Source organism: Saimiri boliviensis, chromosome 4, assembly GCF_048565385.1.
Source record: "Saimiri boliviensis isolate mSaiBol1 chromosome 4, mSaiBol1.pri, whole genome shotgun sequence".
In the NCBI taxonomy this organism is placed as follows: domain Eukaryota; kingdom Metazoa; phylum Chordata; class Mammalia; order Primates; family Cebidae; genus Saimiri; species Saimiri boliviensis.
In genome coordinates this window covers 155,760,477-155,784,292 of record NC_133452.1, presented here as the reverse complement: position 1 = coordinate 155,784,292, position 23,816 = coordinate 155,760,477, and the positions used below count along the sequence as shown (strand labels likewise).

At 41.5% G+C, this 23,816-nt stretch overlaps 1 protein-coding gene across 8 annotated transcripts in view; it reads left to right on the top strand.

Moving 5' to 3' along the window:
* KIF13A (kinesin family member 13A) overlaps nucleotides 1–23,816 on the top strand; it is a 226,989-nt gene that overhangs the window by 177,539 nt on the left and 25,634 nt on the right. For 5 of the 8 annotated variants that reach the window (XM_074398482.1, XM_074398481.1, XM_074398479.1 and 2 more), the window contains 11 exons: nucleotides 231–371; nucleotides 1,609–1,758; nucleotides 4,730–4,891; nucleotides 5,402–5,575; nucleotides 8,596–8,747; nucleotides 10,674–10,806; nucleotides 10,998–11,144; nucleotides 16,789–16,827; nucleotides 18,833–18,932; nucleotides 21,109–21,235; nucleotides 23,054–23,109. In XM_074398482.1, coding sequence (XP_074254583.1) covers nucleotides 231–371; nucleotides 1,609–1,758; nucleotides 4,730–4,891; nucleotides 5,402–5,575; nucleotides 8,596–8,747; nucleotides 10,674–10,806; nucleotides 10,998–11,144; nucleotides 16,789–16,827; nucleotides 18,833–18,932; nucleotides 21,109–21,235; nucleotides 23,054–23,109 — 1,381 coding nt within the window. The remainder of the gene's footprint in view (nucleotides 1–230; nucleotides 372–1,608; nucleotides 1,759–4,729; nucleotides 4,892–5,401; nucleotides 5,576–8,595; nucleotides 8,748–10,673; nucleotides 10,807–10,997; nucleotides 11,145–16,788; nucleotides 16,828–18,832; nucleotides 18,933–21,108; nucleotides 21,236–23,053; nucleotides 23,110–23,816) is intronic. The other 3 variants (XM_074398485.1, XM_074398480.1, XM_074398484.1) reach the window with 1 other exon arrangement.

Below are 23,816 nucleotides of genomic sequence, written 5' to 3'. Positions count from 1 at the left end.
ACTTTTGTTTGGTGTTGATTGTGATAAAAATTAAAAAGTGTGCATGAGTATACATAGAAGATGGGAAATAAACCAGAATATCTCCTAAGTGGTAGAATTTTATCTTCTTTTGTATACTTTTATGTGTTTTGCAAACTTACTCTGTTACTGTTGTATATATATTGCTTTAGCATTTAGCAATCAAAAAAGGAGTTATAATGGTGTTTGTTTTGTTTATCTTCCTTATGCAGAGAGGTGCAATAGTGAGTGAGCCAGCTATCCAAGTGAGGAGGAAAGGAAAGAGCACCCAAGTGTGGACCATTGAGAAGCTGGAGAATAAATTAATTGATATGAGAGACCTTTACCAAGAATGGAAGGAAAAAGTTCCCGAGGTAAAAGAGACAAAATGTAAAGGAGATTGGGTTATGTTAAAAACAGAGAATATGGGCCGAGAGTGGTGGCTCATGCCTATAATCCCAAAACTTGGGGAAGCTGAGGTGGGCGGATCACCTGAGGTCAGGAGTTCGAGACCAGCCTGGCCAACATGGTAAAACCCTGTCTCTACTAAAAATACAAAAATTAGCTGGGCATGGTGGCAGGAGTCTGTAATCCCAGCTACCTGGGAGGCTGAGGCAGGAGAATTGTTTGAACCTGAGAGGCAGTGGAGGTTGCAGTGAGCTGAGATCGCACCATTGCACTCCAGCTTGGGAGACACAGGGAGACTGTCTCAAAAAAAAATTTTTAATTTAAAAATAAACAGACTGTAAGTGATTTAAGCATCACACACACAGAGAAGTGCTGGTGATATATTAGGAGAATAAAGTACAAGTGGTTTTGAAAGAAGTGCTAAGTTGGATCAGTAATAAAACATGTGATCCCCACACAGATGGGAACTAAATGAAGAAAACATATAGTAGATTCTTATTTGGCTTCATGTTTACTACATTTCAAGTAAAAAGAAGTAGAATGAAGTAAATGTATGCCATTTTGTCAGTGCTGTGAAAAATCAGCTTGGCTGGAGCCAGTGTGGATTTTGCATTCACTGATGTGTGTTCGTGCACCCCTAGCTGTGATCGTGGCTGCATTACTAAGAGTAATTTTAGCTTGCATAATCCATTGTTTGGACATTAGCAGTGGGAAAGAAGACTTGGCAAGGGAGATGAAATGAAAAAGCTGCAGATGAGGTGAATAGGGAAGACAAGGCAGGAACTGAAGAGGAATCCTCTGCACAGGCATCACTTAGCTCACCAACAAATAGGCCCCTCCCATGGGCTAATCGTTTTCCTTCTTCTTCTTTTTTTTTTTTTTTTTTAGTGGAGACAGGGTCTTGCTCTGTCACCCAAGCTGGAGGGATGTGATCTCAGCTCACTGAAACCTCCATCTCCTGGGTTCAAGCAAAGCAATTCTTGTGCCTCAGCCTCCTGAGTAGCTGGGACCACAGACATCTGCCTCCATGCCTGGCTAATTTAGTTTTTATTTATGTGACATTCTAATTTTACTTCCTGTTTCAATGGGTAGATTCTTTAATTCTTTTTTTTTTTTTTTTTCAAATGCTAGTTTTAAATAATATGATTTAAATTGATATTGTGTTTCTTATTCATCCACCCACTGGCTCCTCCTACTGCTCAGGCCAAGAGACTCTATGGGAAACGAGGTGACCCTTTCTATGAAGCCCAAGAGAATCACAACCTCATCGGGGTGGCGAATGTGTTCTTGGAATGTCTCTTCTGTGACGTGAAACTTCAGTATGCAGTCCCCATCATCAGCCAGCAGGGGGAGGTAAGCACAGGCCAGCCCTGGAGAACGACAGTGGTCCGAGTTTTTGGTTTGGTTTGGTTTGGTTTGATTTTTCATTCTATTTAAGCTATGTTCTTGAGGTAGATCAAGAAACTAGGGCAAATAGTCAAGATCTGCATTCTTTTTTCTCTACTAATAATTGATATTAGTAGAAGCTTTCTCTAAAGCTAATCGATATTAGTAGAGAATTAAGTCGTGGTCTTAAAAGATTATTATAACACATTCAGTATTTGGGCTTCACAAGTTTTTTCTTTGTTTTAATCAAAATGGAAATTTTTTGTAAACTGATTTCAGCTCTGTTCCCCATAATTCTCTCTCTTTTTAAAGGTAATCTCATGCCTTTGCAATATACTCTAGTTCCTTCCTGGCCCTAAATGATCTTTATAAGATACAACTTGGGAGGATTATTTTGCAATCCAAAGTACTCAAAGGAAACAGGGTTCAATGACTCAGTGTTACCCTTCTCGTAAACTCTGGTATTTCAGCTGTTTAGATATAGTGGCCTAGGTAGGCATAAGATATTTCAGAAAATGTAGCTTGAAATACCAAGTTATTTCTTGTGATTCTTAGAGCAGTCAAAGAATATGATGTCATTCTGCCCAAAGTGAAGCTGCATAATATAGACCCAGGTTCCCAGTTGTGGGGTGTGAGTGCACAGCCCACCGTCTACTATGGAAACACCCTATGGACATTCTCCTCCAGAGGACCAGCGCCTAGCAGTGCTTTTTCCAATGGGAAAAATGACCACAGTGAGGAGCCAGCCTGATCAACACTGTGAGACCCCTTCTCTAAAAAAGAAATTTAAAAATTAACCAGGCATGGTGATGAGCACCTATAGTCCCAGGAGGCTAAGGTGGGAGAATCAGGAGGCTGAGGTGGGAGGATCACCAAAGCCCAGGTAGGTCTAAGCTGCCATGAGCCATGATCATACCATTGCACTGCAACCTGGGCAACAGAGCACGACCCTGTCTCAAAAAAAAAAAAAAAAAAATTTACGTGGCAGAGTGATTCAGTGGCTGAGTCCCTAGCTTAGGGCTTCTTAAGTTGGAGTCTGTGATATGCTTTGAGTATTCCATTAATCCCCCTGAAATTATATTAAAATGAATTAGAGTCTCAAAAAGCATTAAAAAAAAAAAAAAACTTAAGAACAACTATCTTCTGATTTCATTTCCTTTTTTCCCCATCTTACTACTTCTTCCTTATTTTTCTTACTTCTCAGTTATCATTACATAATTTCTCTTAGGTCCTTAGTTCCAGTGCCAATTGCTGTGTGGAAGTTGGATCTGATCTACCTTTAAAAATAACCTTCCCTGTTTAGGATGACAGCAGCACTATCAGAACTGTGTTATGAAAGATAATTAAGACAATTAAAGCACTCCAAGAATGCAAATTACGGGATAATCCTTTTCCTCCAATTTGGTTCTGTGCAGCCAGTGTTAAGAGAGACACTGTTAAACTGGCTCCTATCCAGAGAGCCACCATGATAGAAAATTTAAAACCTTTTAATAAAAAAGTTTTAAAGTAACTCTCCACATATCTGTGTGGCTTTCGATATGCTGTTCCTCCTGGATTAGATCTAATGGCACTGCCTTATGGAGCCCTTCTTTATCCTGCTCCCAGCCCCAGTCTGAGTGACACACCCATTCTCTACTCCCAAGAGAATAAAAGCTGCAGGAGCCCAGGTACCTTGTCAGTTTGGTTTGCTGTTGCATACGAAGCACTTAGCACAGTTCCTGGCGCAGCTAGTTCTTGGTAAATATTTGTTGAGTGGATAAACTTATCCCATAACAACTTGCACATTCATCTACTATAGCAACTGGTCTATGCTGTTGTTAGTGAGGTTTATTTTGTTGTTATTGTTTTTTGAGATCGAGTCTCACTCTGTTGCCCAGTCTAGAGTACACTGGTGTGATCTCAGCCCACTGCAACCTCCGCCTCCTGGGTTCAAGCAATTCTGGTGCCTTCGTCTCCCAAGTAGCTGGGACTACAAGCATGAGCCATCACGCCTGGCTTTATTTATTTATTTATTATTTTATTTTTAGTAGAGACAGGGTTTCACCATGTTGGCCTGGCTGGTCTCCAACTCCCGACCTCAGGTGATCCACCCGCATTGGCCTCCCAAAGTGCTAGGATTACAGGCGTGAGCCACCGTGCCTGACCTGATAGTGAGTTTTTAATTCTGTCTTGCCTCCCTTGACTGAGTTCCCTGATGGCAGAACCTGTGTTTTTATTTTGGTATTCCATGAGCTAGCTCTTTGGTCAAATGAATAAGTGAATGAAGCATTTCGTGTTCACTCAAATGAATATGTGAATGAATATATTTAAAAACATGGATAGCTGGGTGTGGTGACTCACGCGTGTAACGCCAGCACTTTGGGAGGCCAAGGTGGGCAGATCATAAGGTCAGGAGTTCAAGACCAGCCTGGCCAATATGGTAAAACCCCATCTCTACTAAAAATACAAAAATTAGCTGGGCTTGGTGGCGGATGCCTGCAATCCCAGCTACTCAGGAGGCTGAGATAGGAGAATCACTTGAACCCAGGGAGGCAGAGGTTGCAGGGAGCTGAGATCGTGCCACTGCACTCCAGCCTAGGCGAAAGAGCAAGACTCTGTCGGGGAAGAAAAAAAGCATGGATAATAGATGACTCCAAATAGAATATGAGAGCGGCCTTTAAGCTATTCCTGGGCTATCCTGTGGGAGAATAAGATTGAGGATGACTCTAGAAGGCAAGTTACAGGAAGGCAAATTTGTCTGAAAGTAAGGCAGGATGATGACAGGGGCAAGAGCGGAATGGACTGGCTCTTGGAGTAGCAGGACTCCCATTGCCAAAGACGACCAATCAGCAGCTGCAGAGCCCCTCTCCACGTCCATTGTAGAAGGCCCTTCTGTCTGGGGTTGAGGCTGCCCACAAGATGTCTTTTTACTCTAAGGTGCTCTGGTTCCTTGACCCAGGTTGCAGGGCGTCTCCACGTGGAAGTGATGCGTGTTACTGGAGCTGTTCCAGAGCGTGTAGTGGAGGATGACTCTTCGGAGAATTCCAGTGAAAGTGGGAGCCTTGAAGTCGTAGACAGCAGCGGGGAGATGATTCACCGAGTCAAAAAACTGACATGTCGGGTGAGAGGACAGCGATGGGAGGCTCATATAAATGATGTTTTTCATGCAAAACCATTTTACAAAAAATCTTATGAGTGTTTTTCATGCAGCATAGGAAAAGTTGAGTTTTCTAACAGCAGATACAATGGTGGACAGTACTTTGATTTTAGAAGTATAGTACACTTTCTGATGACAGCTGCATCAAATCTCAAAAGTGTCTATGTATTTGGCATCCAAGAAGCGTGTGTTACTTAGTGAATTACGTTTTTCTAGTAAAGGTTGCATCTCAGTCATTAGGAAGCTTTTGCAGGGATGTATGTATTTGTTGCCAAGTTTTTATGCTGTATTTACAGAACCGTGTTAAAGATTTCATTATAGATACATCCCTAAACAACATGGTGTCAGATATAGTTATCAGATGTCAAATGGATGACTGATTTGTTTCATTGCTTACTCTTAAATTTCAGGTAGCTGAAATAAAAGAATGTTTAGTGTTTATTGGAGTTTTATTTGTATTGTTTATCTCTTCAGGTAAAAATTAAAGAAGCAACAGGGCTGCCCTTAAACCTCTCAAATTTCGTCTTCTGTCAATACACATTCTGGGACCGGTGTGAGTCTACAGTGGCTGCCCCGGTGGTAGACCCCGAGGTGCCTTCACCACAGTCCAAGAACGCCCAGTACACAGTGACCTTCTCCCACTGTAAGGTACAAATGCCATTACCAAATGAGCTGTGTAGGAAGCAGAAGAAATGGGTGCAGTTCAGCAATCGATTGTCCCCATGAGCATTTGTTTTAAGTATAATATGTTTATTAGATGTTTTAACCTCAAAAGTGTACTTCATTACAAATGCAAACAGCTTAGAAATATTTAAAATAAAATCCAACAGTCTTGTTTCCCAAAGATAGAAACCACCAATGACAGGTTGCTACATATTTCATTAAACTATTTTCTCTGCTCTACATCTTTTATATGCGTATGGTAACATATGTACCTACACCCTTTTACATCACACACACATAACTTCTTTAAAAATGCTGTACAAGGCCAGACACAGTGGCTCATGCCTGTAATCCCAGCACTTTGGGAGGATGAGGTGGGAGGATCACAAGGTCAAGAGATCACAACCATCCTAGCTAATACAGTGAAACCCCTTCTCTACTAAAAATACAAAAATTAGCTGGGTGTGGTGGCGCACACCTCTAATCCCAGCTACTCCAAAGGTTGAGGCAGAAGAATAGTTTAAACCAGGGAGGCAGAGATTGTAGTGAGCCAAGATCATGCCACTGCACTCCAGCCTGGCCACAGAGTGAGACTCCATCTCAAAAAAAGAAAAAAAAGGCTATATAAAAATGGTATCACATTAAACATATTTCAGAACATGCACATCTTAACATGTAAGTTGCTATGCATGTTATTCTGAATATAGCATTACATTCTAATGTATCATATGAGTGATACATGTTTCATATAGATTTTCTTATAAATCATATGAGAAAATATAAAATGAGAAAGGTGAATTCATGGTGAATGTGGTTGGATCTCCTTTGAGACATCACATGCTCTTCCTAGTTTTTACAAGGGACTGCTGACAAGTCATTTCTGAAAGACCAGCTCCATCCTCTCTATAATTTTGTTTTTCCTTAGACAACCCTTCATAGATACTCAAGACCCCTTCTTTTGCAAATCATGCTTATTCTTTCTGGTTCTACCCTTAGAAAACTAATTCGTATCACCACTTATAAAACTTCACATAGGTAAAGGCTGTCAAGTTTTTCTCAAAACAAATAGCCTATATTTATCTTTATTCACCAAGTCTGTTCCTAAAAATATTTATTAATCATATTTTGTTGTTCTCTGAATATTCTTTTAAATATTCCCCATCTGTCTTTCTTCTTCTTCTCTCTCTTTTTTTTTTTTTTTTTTTTTTTTTTGAGACAAAGTCTCACTGTGTTGCCAGGCTGGAGTGCAGTGACCCAATGTTGGCTGACTACAATCTCCACCTCCCACTTCAAGCAATTCTCTTGCCTCAGCCTCCCAGGTAGCTGGGACTACAGGTGTGCACCACCACGCTTGGCTAATTTTTGTATTTTTAGTAGAGATGGGTTTTACCATGTTAGCCAGGATGGTCTCCATCTCCTGACCTCTTGATCGGCCCACCTCGGCCTCCCAAAGTGCTAGGATTACAGGCATGAGCCACCGCACCTGGTCTCCCCATCTTTCTATGAATCCACAAAGCTTCTTTCTTAGAAAAACGAAATCTGGATTTTAAGTGTGTCCTGTTTGACAGCTGTTTTAATAAATGCTAGTCCCAGAGCTTCTGGATTCTTGTGATCTTAGAACTTTTTCATCTCTAAAATGTATAGATTATAGTTGATTGCCAAGCTTCTTTTTCTTCTTAAATTCTGGGTCTGTCTTCAAATAAAATAGACTAAAAAGCAGATAGTATGTGGTTAAATAAATATAACATAGCTGTTTCTGCAAATTAGAGTCATAAGAGATGTCTCCACCTGAGATTCCACTGAGAGACTAATGGAAAGAAAATTAGCCTGGTTCGTTGCCTGCTGCATTTTTCTGGGTGGTTTGCCACCCATCTCAGTCAGTTCAGTATTCATTCACTTCCACACAGTCATCTGTTTGGTGTTGTTTTTGTTTTTAAAGACGATGTGTCACTCTGTTGCCCAGACTGGAGTGCAGTGGCACAATCATGGCTCACTGCAATTCTTGAACTCCTGGGCTCAAGCAACTCTCCTGCCTCAGCCTCCTGAGTAACTGGGACTATAGGCATGCACCATCACACCCAGCTAAGTTTCACTTTGTAGAGACGGAATCTCATTTTGTTGCCCAGGCTGGTCACTATCTCCTGGGCTCCAGCTATCCTCCTGCCCTGGCCTCCCAAAGTGCTGGGATTACAGGTATGAGCCACTGTGCCCAGCCTGTTTATGTTTTCAAAAGAGGAAATAGGGCAGAAAAGCTTAAGAGCAAGAGCATAGAGTCATGAAGATAACCATATAAAATTTAATTCTGTTGTTCTCCTAAGCCATGGCAAGAAACAATTCATTGAGTCAGTCTATGCTAGCTGAAACTCAGAGTGGTCCTGTGGAACTGAGAATGAACCAAGTGTAAGAGAATGTGGGTTCAGCTCTGCCACTAGCAAACAATATGACTTTGGACAATTTGCTTTCTTCATTTTCTTTCTTTATATAAGGAACGGGTTGAATTAAATTACCTCCCAATTTTTCTTCCAGATCTAATGTTCTGTGGTTCCTTGTGGTTTTCTGTAAAAACAGAAGAGATGGGTTTAAGGTTGAGATCAGGCTAATATACTCTAAAATAAATCCATATAACAGTTGAAAGTTCAAAAAGAAGCCGGGCACGGTGGCTCAAGCCTGTAATCCCTGCACTTTGGGAGGCCGAGGTGGATGGATCACGAGGTCAAGAGATCGAGACCATCCTGGTCAACATGATGAAAACCCGTCTTTACTAAAAATACAAAAAATTAGCTGGGCATGGTGGCGCGTGCCTGTAATCCCAGCTACTCAGGAGGCTGAGGCAGGAGAATTGCCTGAACCCAGGAGGCGGAGGTTGCGGTGAGCCGAGATCGCGCCATTGCACTCCAGCCTGGGTAACAAGAGCGAAACTCCGTCTCAAAAAAAAAAAAGTTCAAAAGGAAATTTCACAGACTCCTTTAAGCATAATTCTTCTGCTTTCCCCCCACTTATCCCAGGACTATGTGGTGAATGTAACGGAAGAATTCCTGGAGTTCATTTCAGATGGAGCATTGGCCATTGAAGTCTGGGGCCACCGGTGCGCTGGAAATGGCAGCTCTATCTGGGAGGTCGATTCTCTTCACGCTAAGACAAGAACACTGCATGACAGGTTTGTACTTGGGTGTACACTTTAGATACAGGGTCAAGAGTAGGACTTGAGCAGAGTCTCTGAGCCTACTCTGGCCTAGGAGGCTGCTCATTCAAAAAAAAAAAAAGGAATACAGGCTTTGAACTCTGGGTCTGCTGTGGTTAATTCAGACAAGTTATTTAACTTCTCTGAGGCTGTTTCCTCCTTTGTAAAATGAGAATGATGAAAGAAACGAGCAGGTACCAAAGAAATTCAGTGGGGAATGGCGTGTCGTATCCACAAATGAGACTGAAACAACTGCCTCTCTGTGTGGAGAAAAATCATCCTTTTTCTTTACTTCACACCATACACAAAAAAAATTAATTTGAGATGAATCATGTAACCTTAAATACAAAAGCTTAAACTATAACGATTACAGAAAAACACAGGATTTGGGGATAGTCAAATATTCTCAGGAAGGCTGCCCAGAAAGGCTGCCAAACGTGCTAACCATAGAAGAAAAGAATTTTTAAGTTGGACTTAATCAAAATTTAAAGCTTGTGCTCATCAAAAGACTACTATGAAAATGAATACACAAGCTACAGTCTGGGGGGAAAACTGGTAGTTTCTTATTAAGTTGATTATTCTCCTCTTTTATGACCCAAGAATCCCACTCATAGGTGTTTACCCAAGATAAATGGAAATGTAAGTCCACAAATAGAGTTGCACACAATGGGTTTTTTTGTTGCTTTTTTTTTTTTTTTTTTTTTAGATGGAGTCTCACTCTGTCACTCAGGCTATAGAGTGCAGTGGTGTGATCTCGGCTTAATGCAACCTCCACCTCCCAGGTTCAAGCGATTCTCCTGCCTCCGTCTCCCGAGTAGCTGGGATTACTGGCAAGTGCCACTATGCCTGGCTAATTTTTTTGTATTTTTAGTAGAGGTGGGTTTTCACCATGTTGGCCAGGATAATCTCAAACTCTTGACCTCAGGTGATCCACCCGCCTTAGCGTTTCAAAGTGCTGGGATTACAAGTGTGAGCTACTGCACCTGGCCTATACAATGTTCATGGCACCGTTATTAATGGTATTCCCAAATAGCAGATAACCTAAATATCCTTCAGTAAGTGAATGGGGATAAATTGGTGTCATTCATTAAAAAAAAAAAAAAAAAAAAAAGTATTACTCTGCAGGCCGGGCGCGGTAGCTCACACCTGTAATCCCAGCACTTTGGGAGGCCAAGGCGGGCAGATCACCTGAGGTCGGAAGTTTGAGACCAGCCTGACCAACATGGAGAAACCCCATCTCTACTAAAGATACAAAATTAGCCAGGCGCGGTGGTACGTGTCTGTAATCCCAGCTATTCAGAAGGCTGAGGCAGGAGAATCACTTGAACCTGGGAGACGGAGGTTGCAGTGAGCCAAGATGGTGCTATTGCACTCTTGGGCAACAAGAACAAAACTCCATCTAGAAAATAAAAAATAAAAATAAAGTATTACTCTGCGTTAAAAAAGAAAAAAACTGTTTATATCCGTTTGGATGAATCTCAGAAACATTATGCTGAATGAAAGAAGCAAGACACAAGAGTACATAATGTGTAATTCCATTTATTTGGAGTTCTAGAACAGGCAAAACTAATCTCTGAGTTAACACAGTTGCTACAGGAGTGTGGGCATTGAATGGGAATGGGTATGAGCAAAGTTTCTGAGGTGATGGGGTAGGTTACGCTCATATGTGCATTTCTCAAAACTCATCAAACTCTATACTCAAGATCTGGGCATTTCACTCTACCTCAATAAAATGAATAAAAAGAACCTATATGACAGGGTGGGTTTGAGAGTTAAATAAGGCAATAACTTCTATGAGACACATGGCACAGTGCCTAGCACACAGTAAGTGCCCAGTGAATGATGGCTTATTACTAACAGCGTCCCTGGACGGTGATGCTCTTGCTCATTGGACTGTTGCAGGTGGAATGAAGTAACTCGAAGAATAGAAATGTGGATCTCCATATTAGAACTGAATGAGTTAGGGGAGTATGCTGCAGTAGAACTTCATCAGGCGAAAGATGTCAACACAGGGGGCATCTTTCAACTCAGACAGGTACTGAGTATTTTTTGTTTTTTGTTTTTTGTTTTTAATGTTTTCTCTCTGTTCCACTCTTACACATAGTTTCTGGGAATTTTCTAACTATTTGTATCTTTGTTCTCTAATCCTTTTCCCCTCTGGATCCCTTTCTCCCATCCCTCTTTATTATCATTCCTGACACCCATACGCCTGCCCACCCTCTTCAGGGTCATTCCCGTAGAGTGCAAGTCACGGTATCACCTGTGCAGCATTCAGGGACATTGCCGCTTATGGTTGAAGCCATCCTGTCAGTAGCCATCGGTTGTGTAACTGCCAGGTCCACCAAACTCCAGAGAGGGCTGGACAGTTACCAGGTAAGACAAACAGACTTGAAATTGTATTTAACAAAGCTTGGTTAATGCAGAAATAAGGCACTTAATGCTCTCCAATGGGGACCTTTTTGCAAATATAACAGAACTCCTTGCCTTAACCACAGGTCTTCTACCAGTTCACATTTCCATCCATTGCCCTTTTTTTTAGCTTTAAAATCTGTTTGCTTAGTGTTGATTAATAATAATTTTATTTATAAACACACACATCCTGATACTATAGTAGTCATTTACTTTAGGCAGATTTTATTTTATATCTGGCCCAAAATATGTTTTATCTTTGGCATTACTGCCTGACCTGATCCCCCTTTTTTTTTTTTTTTTTTAAGATAGGGTTTTGCTTTGTTGCCCAGGTTGGAGTACAGTGGTGTGGTCATGGCTTACTGCAGCCTTCACCTCCTGGGCTCAAACGGTCCTTCCACCTCAGCTTCCCAAGTAGCTAGGATTACAGGCATGCATCACTGCGCCCAGCTGATTCTTTTATTTTTTGTAGAGAAGGGTGTGTCATTCGTTGCCCACACTGGAGCCAAACTCCTGAACTCAAGTGATCCTCCTACGTCAGCCTCCAAAAGTGCAGGGATTACAGGCGTAAGCCACCATACCTGGCCACTTTTATTTATAGTGTAAAATTATTTTCATACACTGTCATAATAAACCAGCTCTTTGAAAGCTTTACTTCTTTTTTTGTTAAAATGTGTCCTTATGATCATTTTTGTTCATTAAATCTTCATTTCCTAAACATTATATTCTCATTTTTTAAAAGATGAAAACTTCTAAGAATTGATCATATTATCAGTCAGAGCTACTCAGTACTCCGTGAAAAGAATTTCTAAAATTAGGAACTTGGCCAGGCATAGTCACTCATGCCTGTAATCCCAGCACTTTGAGAGGCTGAGGTGGGGAGAAACACTTGAGCCCAGGAGTTCGAGACCAGCCTGACCAACATGGCGAAACCCTGTCTCTACTAAAAATACAAAAAATTAGCCAGGTGTGGTGGCACATGACTATTGTCTCAGCTATTCAGGAAGCTGAGGCATGAGAATCGTTTGAACCCTGGAGACAGAGGCTGCAAGTGAGCCAAGATCACGCCACTGCACTCCAGCCTGGGTGACAAAGGAAGACTCTATCTCAAAAAAAAAAAAAAAAAAAAAAATTAGGAACTTGTCCCCCACTAGCCTAAAAATATGAATGTGCTTCATTGAGTCCCCACTTTACTACCAGATATGAGTTAGGAACTGGGGAGAATCACTGTTAGATCTGCCTCCCTCACCCCCATATGTGATTGAGAGCACTCTCCCTCTCGTGCCGAAGAGAAAACATTTCTCTGCTGTGGAGAATGAGTCTAAGCCCAGCCAAACTTGAGGATGTTTTCTCTTCTATCTCAGTTTCCTTTTGGCTTCATTGCTTTCAGGCAAAGACATTTCTGGAAGCCAAAAGTCAGTGCACAAACTATTCAACTTCATGGCAGTAATAGCTTTGTCAGATGCTGCCTTACCTCTTCAAGCCCAAAATTCCCTCTAGCTCGGAACGTCTGTCCACACTTCATTCAGAGTATGAATGGAGGTTCGAGGACAGGGCTGCTGTGGTTAGATAGGCTTCTCCACCAGACTTTTACTGGTGTGTGGTGCAGCCCGTGGAGCAGGAAATGGGGTTGTAGGTATTCTCATACCAGTCCAGTCCTTCACTTAGCCATCAACTTCTTTGTGGGTGCACGGCTGAAGGAGAACACTAGACTTGGAGTGAGGAGACCTGGATTCTTAAGTCTAGTTCAGCATTACTAAATGGTTGTCTTGGCTGCATGATTTAAACTGTGTTCTCTTTTCTCCAAAATGATGAGGCAGACTTAATAATCCTCTGAGGTCTCTTTCCACAATAAAATTTTGTGGCTTAATAAATCTCTGATGTTCAGTAAAAACATTGTGGGTTCCAAAGGGTGACCTGCAGTATGTGGATCATCAACTAACTAAATATTCTCCCTGGAGGAACATTCCAAGGATCAGTTTTTTTGTTGTTCGTTTTTTTTTTTGTTTTTTTTTTTTTTTTTGAGAGAGAGTCTCACTGTGTCACTGAGGTTGGAGTACAGTGTCTTGATCTCACCTTACTACAACCTCCGCCCCTTGGGTTCAAGCGATTCTCCTGCCTCACCCTCCTGAGTATTTGGGATTACAGGTGCCTGGCTAATGTTTGTATTTTTAGTAGAGATGGGGTCTCACCATCTTGGCCAGGCTTGTCTTGAACTCCTGACCTCATGCTCTACCTGCCTCAGCCTCCCAAAGTGCTGGAATTATAGGTATAAGCCACTGTACCTGGTGCTTTTTTTTGTTGTTTTTTGTTTTGTTTTGTTTTGTTTTGTTTTAAGACAGAGTCTCACTCTCATTCAGGCTGGAGTGCAGTGGCATGATCTCAGCTCACTACATTTTTTCTATCTCCCTGGTTCAAGCAATTTTCCTGCCTCAGCCTCCCAAGTAGCTGGTATTACAGCCATGCACTACCACACCCAGCTAATTTTTGTATTTTCTTAGAGACAGAATTTCACCAGGTTGGCCAGACTGGTCTCCAACTCCTCACCTCAAAGGATACACCCACCTGGACCTGCCAAAGTGCTGGGATTACAGGTGTGAGTCACCATGCCCAGCAACTATTTGTAGTTAAAAAAAAAAAAAGAAAAGAAAAGAAAAAAAGCTCTACTTCTGAGTTAAAACTAATTTTTGTCAAATTGTAAACTTTAAAATATTAGCCTCTCCCCTGTGCTATATGCTCTTGAAATTTGAACTGCAGCTATTTTAAAGGCTTTTTTTTTCTTTACTGCCATGTTGCAGCTGATGTCTTTTAAGTGTTTTTGTTGTTGAGACAGTGCTTTAGAATTATTCTGATGCAAAAAAAAAAAAAAATTATTCTGGTACAGTAGCTGAAACCAATAAAGAATATGCTGATTTTGCAACAACTTTACATCATGAATGCTTAGGCTAGTTTTCAGTGAATACAACTACCTCCTTAGTTTAAAAAGTTACGACAAATTAGAGCTATTTGTTCTTTTACGTTAATAGGAAGTATTCATTCAAGATAAATTACTTCAAGATTAGGACTACATTTAATAAGTCATATAACTGATAATGATGGTTACCAAAGGAAAAAAAAAAGCTGTTCATTTTGAGGTATATATGAAAATAATTTTGACTATATATATACTTTTTTTTTTTTTTTTTTGAGACGAAGTCTCACTCTGTCTCCAGGCTGGAGTGTGGTGTGGTGCGATCTCGGCTCACTGCAACCTCTGCCTCCTGGGTTCAAGCATTTCTCCTGCCTCAGCCTCCCGAGTAGCTGGGACTGCAGGCATGCGCCACCATGCCCAGCTAATTTTTGTATTTTTAGTAGAGATGGGATTTCACTGTGTTGGCCTAGATGGTCTTGACCTCGTGACCTCATGATCCACCCGTCTTGGCCTTCCAAAGTGCTGGGATTACAGGCATGAGCCACCGTGCCCAGCTGACTGTATTCTTAAAGCTCTTTTGTAGTCACAAATTTTAAATTAAGGGATTCTTGATTCTTGTTTCTAAGGAAAATTGTTTCAACCAAGTCCCTTTTATTTTCAACATGATTACTTTATTTTGACAAATGTTTTTGCAAAAATTGTTACTTTCTTTAGTTATTGTACAATGTTGCAGTGTTTGAAACAGTTGTGATTCTCTCAAGTGATTTTATAGTCAATAGAGAATACTGACAAATCCTTATGTTCCAAATGTATGCTGTACTTTTATTTCGACGGTGTAGTACAGACTCTTGTGTATATATAGCCTGAGGTTTCCCCAGCTTTCCCCTGGGATGATTTCATCAGGGAAGACAGCTGAGGTTAGAGACCTCATACAGGCATGGCTTACAGTTCTTACTGCCATTATTTGTGTGATCCTAAGGTTAAATCATTTCATCCTTTAAGGCTTAGTTGCCTCATTGCTCAAACTGAGCTTGGGCAAGAGAATCTTTCTCATAGTTTTGCCATTCTGTCTTCCTAAACATATCTCAAATCTCAAATAGTCTACCCCAAAATACGTATCACCTGTCTGTATGACAGTGGTGTAAGGCCTGGCTCAATGATGTTGGTTCCTATCCCCAGCTAAGAGATTTCTTATTTTTATTTTATTTTATTTATTTTATTTTATTTTATTTATTTTGAGATGTAGTCCCTCTCTGTCACCCAGGCTGGAGTGCAATGGTACAACCTCGGCTCACTGCAACTTCCACCTCCCAGGTTCAAGCAATTCTTCTGCCTCAGCCTCTCAAGTAGCTGGGACTACAGGCACGCACCACCACACCCAACTAATTTTTATGTTTTTGCTAGAGATGGGTTTCACCATATTGGCCAGACGGGTCTCGAACTCCTGACCTCATGATCCGCCCCTCAGCCTCCCAAAGTGCTGGGATTACAGGCATGAGCCACCATGCCTGGCCCTATTTCATTTTGTTTTTTTGGAGACAAGGTATTGCTGTGTTGCCCAGGCTGAGGTGCAGTGGTGTGATCAGTGCTCACTGCAGCCTCCATCTCCTCGGCTCAAGTGATCCTCCCACTTAAGTCTCCCAAGTAGCTGGGACTACAGATGCATAGTACCAGCTAATTTTTAAAAGCTTTTTGTACAGGCCAGGTGTGGTAGTTTTTTGTTTGTTTGTTTGTTTTTGTTGTGTTGTTTTTTTTTTTGAGACGGAGTTTCGCTCTTGTTACCCAGGCTGGAGTGCAATGGCGCGATCTCGGCTCACCGCAACCTCCGCCTCCTGAGCTCAGGCAATTCTCCTGCCTCAGCCTCCTGAGTAGCTGGGATTACAGGCATGCGCCATCACGCCCAGCTAGTTTTTTGTATTTTTAGTAGAGACAGGGTTTCACCATGTTGACCAGGATGGCCTGGATCTCTCGACCTCGTGATCCACCCGCCTTAGCCTCCCAAAGTACTGGGATTACAGGCTTGAGCCACCGCGCCCAGCCAAGGTGTGGTAGTTTACGCCTATAATCCTAGCACTTTGGGAGGCCAAGGCAGGCAGATCACAGGGTCAGGAGTTCAAGACCAGACTGGCCAACATGGCGAAACCCTGTCTCTACTAAAAATTACAAAAATTAACTGGGTATGGTGGCTCATGCCTGTAATCCCAGCTACTTGGGAGGCTGAGGTAGGAGAATTGCTTGAACTGGGACCCAGGAGGCAGAGGTTGCAGTGAGCTGAGATCATGCCACTGCACTCCAGCCTGGGCTACAGAGCAAGACTCCATCACAAAAAAAAAAAAAAAAAGAAAAGAAAAGAAAAAATTGTACAGATGGGATCTTGCTGTGTTGCACAGGCAGGTCTCAAACTTCTAGCTTCAAGAGATCCTCCTGCCTTGGCCTCCCAAATGGTGGGATTATAGACATGAGCCTAGCCAAGTTTTTATGTTTCACTGACTCTTTTCTTTATGTAAAAAATTCTTTAAATTATAGACAAGTGAATTAAATCCATTATCCCTTTTTGAGATTCAATTTAGTATTTTATTATGCTTATGTTATGTGAGCTGTCAATTTTAATGTGTGTTAAGCTTAAAGAATTATTTTCCCTGTATGCTGTTTGAAAAACAAAATGCGTGTCCTTTGTGTTTATCTTTTTCCTACCAGAGAGATGATGAGGATGGTGATGATATGGATAGTTATCAGGTATTGCTACTGCTGTCAATCCTGCGGCATGGGCACAGCTACTGCTAATTGCCAGCATTTGCAAAGCAGAGGTCAGGGAGGAGGAAGGAGGGTCCTAGAGAGAGAATATGCAGTTTTTCACTTGCTTTTGATTTGCTTTGTACGTAATCAAACGCAATACTGTTTCTATCGGTTTCCTTGTCAGTTCAGTTTGTAATCAAATAATTGCCTTTTTGCTATGCCATCTCAATTTACTGACTTATTGCTAAGCAAGATCATTGTCACTGTATTAAAATGGATGATCTGGAGACCAATCTGAGTAATAATGAAACTCCAGTCTCCTGCAAAAATAAATAAGTAAATAAATAAATAAAATGGGTGATCTTAAAATATTGCAGTTATCCATCCATAATCTTTTAAAGACTCTTATCTTTCCCATGCTAACATTCATTCTGCTCCTTACATACAAGAGCTAATATTGTCGTAATAGGACATTTTATTTTAAAAGACTTTTGCTGCATAGGAAAATTGAAGACACTTTATGCACATAATTGTGTTTTGTTTAGCCAGCTTTCTTCCCTCATTAGGGCCATACTTAGTTCTCCATAACCTGTAGAATTTAAATCTCCGCTTTAACTGGTTGGAAATCTTGAAAAAAATACACAGATATGCAAACTGAGATTGTAACTTGTCAGCTCTGACTGGCCTGATACCGTGGAGTGTGGGGTTATGTAGAAATGGTCAAAGCAGCAAAACAAGATGAAGCTTTTTGGTTCCCAGTCTTTATACGGATTCTCCACACACATCTTCAAAGGATGTTTTCTCAGTGTGCCTTCCTAGATGTAAAATGTGGGTACACTGGCCGGACGTGGTGGCTCACTCTTGTAATCCCAGTATTTTTGGGAGCCAAGGCGGGCAGATCACGAGGTCAGGAGTTCAAGACCAACCTGGCCAACATGGTGAAACCCCATATCTACTAAAAATACAAAACTTAGCTGGGCGTGGTAGCGCACGCCTGTAATCCCAGCTACTCTGGAGGCTGAAGCAACAGAATCGCCTAAACACAGGAGGAGGAGGTTGCAGTGAGCCAAGATAGCACCACTGCACTCCAGACTGGGTGACAAGAGCAAAACTCCAAATCAGAAAAAAAAAAAAAAAATGTAGATAAACTGTACGCTGTAGGTAAAGTTTCAGAGGTCCTAGGTATCTATTCTTGATGTAACATCTTAAGTCTTAAACTGGAATTAGGCAAGCCAAAGAACATATTTAATAGAATTGATGGATTTTCTTTCCCTACTTATAATTCCATGAAGAAAAAACTTTCAGGGAAATATCATTATCCCCTTGGATCTCAGCAATGCCATTGACTAACGTCCTGCGGCTGTTTGTGCGCTTCCTGGCACGTTTTTCACACTGCAGTCCATTGGCTGCCTAGAGGATTTCCTAAAGCATGGCTGACTGCATGTTGGGGTTTGCATGGGAGATTTTTGGTTAGCCTCACGGTGGTGGTTGAAAATAAAATGTTTGTGGCAAGTTTGAAAAGTTATCTGCTGACCTAGTCTTTGCATTTCAGAAAATCTCTGTTATCAGACTACTGAACTATGAGCTATGAAAATGCTTATCATTTTCCATTCCATTAGTTTTTACTTGGTTTGGGCTCTGTTTGTGCTGCCCTTCTGTTTGGGATCACAAATCCTGCGATGAATAGCTACAATTTAAATATACATGCACACATAGTAAAAAAAAAAAAAAAAATCGGACAGCTGGTATAGTTTGAGCTTGTCTTGCTTTTAAGTATAATTATCCTTTTGGAGATCCAGGGGTTCTGATTTCTGGGTAACAGCATCCTTGATCAACATGCAGTGTTACTGAGGCCTCTCTGCTTTCTTGCATCTTAATCACATGGCAATATTCAATGGCTTTTCCTACTGAAAGTTTCCTAGTCGATTTAAACATCTTTTTTTTAAAAAAAGGAAATCCTTTTTTATGCAGTCTATAGGAAAATATTTTCCCTCCCTGATGTTAGGAAGAAGACTTAAACTGCGTAAGAGAGAGGTGGTCAGATGCACTCATTAAACGGCGAGAATACTTGGATGAACAGATAAAAAAAGTGAGCAATAAAACAGGTATGTGAGATCAAACTCTTTTTTGGGGGGAGCTTTTCACTTTTACACAATGACAGTAGGTTGTTTTCGTCCCCTAACTGGACAGTAGTATCTTATTTTTGTTTGTTTTTAAGATAGGGTCTCGCTCTGTCACCCAAGCTGGAGTGCAGTGCTAGGATCATATCTCACTGCAGCCTTGAACTCCTGGCCTCCAGAGATCCTCCTGCCTCAGTCTCCTGAGTAGTTGAGACTACAAGCATGAGCTACCACATCCAGCTAATTTTTAAATGTTTTGTAGATGAGGGGTTTCACTTTGTGGCCCAGGCTGATCTCAAACTCCTAGACTCAAGTGATCCTCCCACTTCAGCCTCCCAAAGTGCTGGAATTGCAGGTGTCAGCCACTGCACCCAGCCTGTTTAGTTTTGTGAACTTGTAACAATTGTAACAATTATAGACATTAGTCCATTATATTATACATTGTTGGTTTAAGAAGCCTCCAAAATTGAAAGTAATAAGTTTTTATAAAACTCTGAGCTGTCATAAAACTGTGACATTACATGTCAAATTCACATTTCATTTTGATGGACACAAATGCGATCAATACCGGTATGTCAATATGAGGTATTCTGGGCACCAGGACCTACGACATACAGCAGCCAAAGGGTCACTTCTGAAACCAAACCACTTAGCAGGTCAGCACCTATCCACTATTGGGCCATTGACATGCACTCAGCTGGTTCAGTGTGGCCCCTGCAATGCCATTCACTGCTACTCAGTGAATATTGCTGTTATCCATCCATAAGCTGCCCCCTTGGATACATAAGCACGTTATGCATCCAAGGGTGCAGCTTGCTAATCGTAGCAGTGGCCACTTGGATTCTAGATAGAAATATGCACTTAAAATTCTTAGTCTCTCATCCAGACATCATGGTCTACTCACTGCAGTTGGTTCCGCACCAAATAACACATCATGCATGTGAATCCATTTCATGTAGAAGCTAGCAAAAAGTCTCCCTCAGGAAAACATCTCTCCTCAACATGTGGTGTTGCTTTGTGTATGTGCTCAGGCTGCTAATGAAAACTCACTTTGACTGTACCCAGGGAGCCCCAGAATTGAATTATGAGTAAGAGGATTTCAAAGTATATCAAATAAAATCCCTTTCATGATAAGCCTCAAGGAAAATAAAGGTGATTTTACAGAGTAAGGTATATGGTGTGTTTTGTTTTTGTTTTGAGACAGAGTCTCGTTCTGTCACCCAGGCTGGAGTGCAATGGCACGATCTCAGCTCACTGCAACCTCCACCTCCTGGGTTCAATCAGTTCTCTTGTCTCAGCCTCCCGAGTAGCTGGATACAGGCATCCAACACCATGCCCAGCTAATTTTTGTATTTTTAATAGAGGCAGAGTTTCACCATATTGGTCAGGCTGGTTTCAAACTCCTGACCTCAGGTGATCTGCCCACCTCAGCCTCCCAAAGTGCTGGGATTACAGGTGTAAGCCACTGTGTCTGGCCTTTGTTGTTTTTTAATCCTCTGTCTTTGTAAAGTCACTTACAGTTCTGTAAAGTAGTGTCACATCCGTATTTCATTTGATCCTTCCAGCAATTGTGTGAAGTAGATGTGACTTCTGTTATCCCTGTTTGACAGGTTGGGGAGACTTGTTGAATAACTTCCTCAAATTACAGAACCAGTAAAATAACCTGAGTCTTATAATTGCTGTTCCAATGCTCTTTCTGCTATTTCTGGCTTATGGTTTCTGAAACTGGTGTTACAGCCCCTCTCAGCTCCCTATACATCCTCTTGCTTGAACTTCACAGGCTCAACTCCATTTAAGGGACGTAGTGGATGTTTAAGCCACTTATGGATAGCACTAAATGAAATCTGTTTATTGTGTTTGTTTGCTTGTTTTTTGAAATAGGGTCTTGCTTTGTTGCCCAGGCTTTAGTGCAGTGATGTGATGATGGCTCACTGCAGCCTTGAACTCCTAGGCTTAAGTGATCCTCCCACCTCAGCTGCCTGAGTATGTGGGACTACAGGCATGCATGTCACCACCCTCCCCAGCTGTTGCTTTTTTTTTTTTTTTTTTTTTCGTAGAAATTGGGTCTCACTATGTTGCCCAGGCTGATATCTGTTCCTTGTAAATGGAGAAGTTGTACTTTCTCTCTTGTTGGCATTGATCTCCTCATTTTGTTCTGCAGAGAAAACAGAGGACGATGTCGAGCGGGAAACCCAGCTTGTGGAGCAGTGGGTAGGGCTAACCGAGGAAAGGAACGCTGTGCTGGTGCCTGCCCCAGGCAGTGGGATTCCTGGAGCACCTGCCGACTGGTAAGGCTGCCCTTCCTTCCCTGCAGACCTGGGGAGATGGTACAGGTCGCCTGTGGCAAGAGCCATGCAAGAGACTTTCCAGGATTGTCACAGCAAATGCCAACCAGCTAAGCTGCTTAGGCAATGTCCACTCATCTCCAGTGCTTCCGTCCCTTTTTTTCTTTCCCACTGAAGCCAGCTTTCTCCCACAGGAAGCCAGAGAGCATTGATTACCTGGCCAGGAATCACATACCATATTCCTCTATTCTTCTGCATAAGCAACTCGGACATGGTTTCCTGATCTCCAGAAATTCTTTTATTTTGGCTGGAAAGTATCTGAAGAGGGCAGAAAATGTATCAGTGGAGCTACCTTTTTGGTAGTATTGTGAGAATTAGAGATAGTGTATATATAATAACTTATATATTAAAATATTATCTTGTATATTGTATATAAAATACCTTTCATGCCCATTCAATAAATCCTAGCTGCTGCTGCTGCTTCTGCTGCTGCTTATTCTTATTTTTATTATTGTATGTCCAAGGCATTTAAGAGAAAATCAGATTCCTTTTGAACACAGTGTAGAAATATTAGTGATAATACCAGTTAATACCATCTCTAATTAGTATAATTAGAGATGCTTATGCATCTCTAATGATAAATGGAAATGTAATCAATTTCATGATATGTTTTTATGAAACTAGAAACTCTGAATCTGCAGGCACATAATTTGTAAGCTGATGTTTCTCCCAGCAGTTGCTGCTGTTGTGCTGGAATCCTGCAGGTCTCTTGCAGTAATTCTGCCAGCCACTTCTTATGGACGGCCTGCTCACCCCAATCTTGTTCTGGCCCTCAAAGCCCTCTCTGGACAGTTCTTCTCCTTCCTTCAGTCTCTCTCATATGAAGCGTTTTCAAAGTTCAGATCATCTTGAGTGCTTGTAACATGTGGGCCTGGGTCTCATTCCTAGTTATTCTGATTCAGAAGAGAAAGGAAGGACCCATGATTCTTCTTTTTTAATTGTTTTAAATAAGAATTTGCATTTTTAAAGGGACTCTTTAAGAGGCCTCTCAGGTGGTTCTGATGCAGCTGGACAAGTTGGTTTTTTCAGTGTTTTGTTTCCTTGAGACAAGGTCTCGCTCTGTTTCCCAGGCTAGAATACAGTGGCGCGATCTCTATACACTGCAACCTTGACCTTCCAGGCTCAAGCCATCCTCCCACCTCCCAAGTAGCTGGGACCACAGGCATGTGCCACCACACCTGGCTAGTTTTTGTTGTCGTTGTTGTTGTTGTTTGTAGAGACCAGTTCTCCCTGTGCTGCCCAGGCTGGTCTTGAACTTGTCCTCAAACCATCTTTCTGCCTTGGCCGCCCAAAGTGCTGTGATTACAGGCAGGAGCCACCACATGTGTCCGTGGGCTGGTTTTTGATAAAACACTGGTCAGTCTCTTCTGTCCACATGCCTGCCTCCTTTCACGTGTCTTTCCTTCTGTCCTCATTTGACCTTCTGTTTCCTTCCTCTAGGCTGAGATCCTGTCCCCTGTCACCACCCTAACAACATCCCTTTCCCTTTCCCTCTCACTGGAATTCTTTTTAGAAAGGCTTCAAATAATCTCTGTTTCAATTAATTACATGTAACTCATATAACTGGAAGTTCTTTTATGTAATTTATCAGTTCCCATGATTTTTGTCTACAAGGAAGTCAAGAAATGTGAAAGTATTTCATTAGTGGAAACTGCATCTCTGCCATGGTTCTCTTTGCATCCACAACTCTGTGGTGTATTATCAGCTAATAAGATGTAAAATACATATTTTGCTGTGATTAAATTTTGTTATTAAATTTAGGATCCCACCTCCTGGAATGGAAACCCACATACCAGTTCTCTTCCTCGACTTGAATGGTGAGTAGACACTTAAAGTCACAGGGATTGTTGTATTTAATTAAGATTTGTAATCTATTCAGACTCACATTATTTTGATCCTTAAATCACTCTTCTAATCACTCATGTGCCAAATTAAGTGACATTTTCATTCTAATCAAATATATAAGCATGATATGTGTATAGTTAATCAGAAAAGAAGATAGGGTGATTGAGAACTGCATACAAGAGCATTAAAGCAGTTGCACTGAAGCAACAGACAAATAAATTCCCCTGGAAAATAATCATCCCCAGAGATTCTGAGTCTTTAGGCTTGACAGGGGCCTATGAATCTGCATTTCTGACTAGTGCCCTTAACTCTGCTCCTCAAAGAGTTTTGATGGCAGAAAGGATCGCAATATAACCTTGCCTTAAGGGTGGTCCTTCATATGACAATTAGATGGATCCTGGACAAGTCTAGAACAATGGTTTCCAATGTGCTTTAGCAGTAAAATCCTTTTGTAAACAAAATATTAAATGGAACCCCATGTTTAGAAAACAACAGCAGGGTTGCTGAGTTAGCAGTGGGCAGGGTCCTGGCAGACCCTTTGGCAGGGCCGTGGGGCTCCTCAAAACACAGCCTGAAAACCTCTGTTCTGGAAGGAAGCCCAGTTATGGATGGATGGAAGACGCAGGGAGGGTAGCTTTGGCTCTTCACGTGAATAATTTTTTTTTAAAGCCTGGATGTC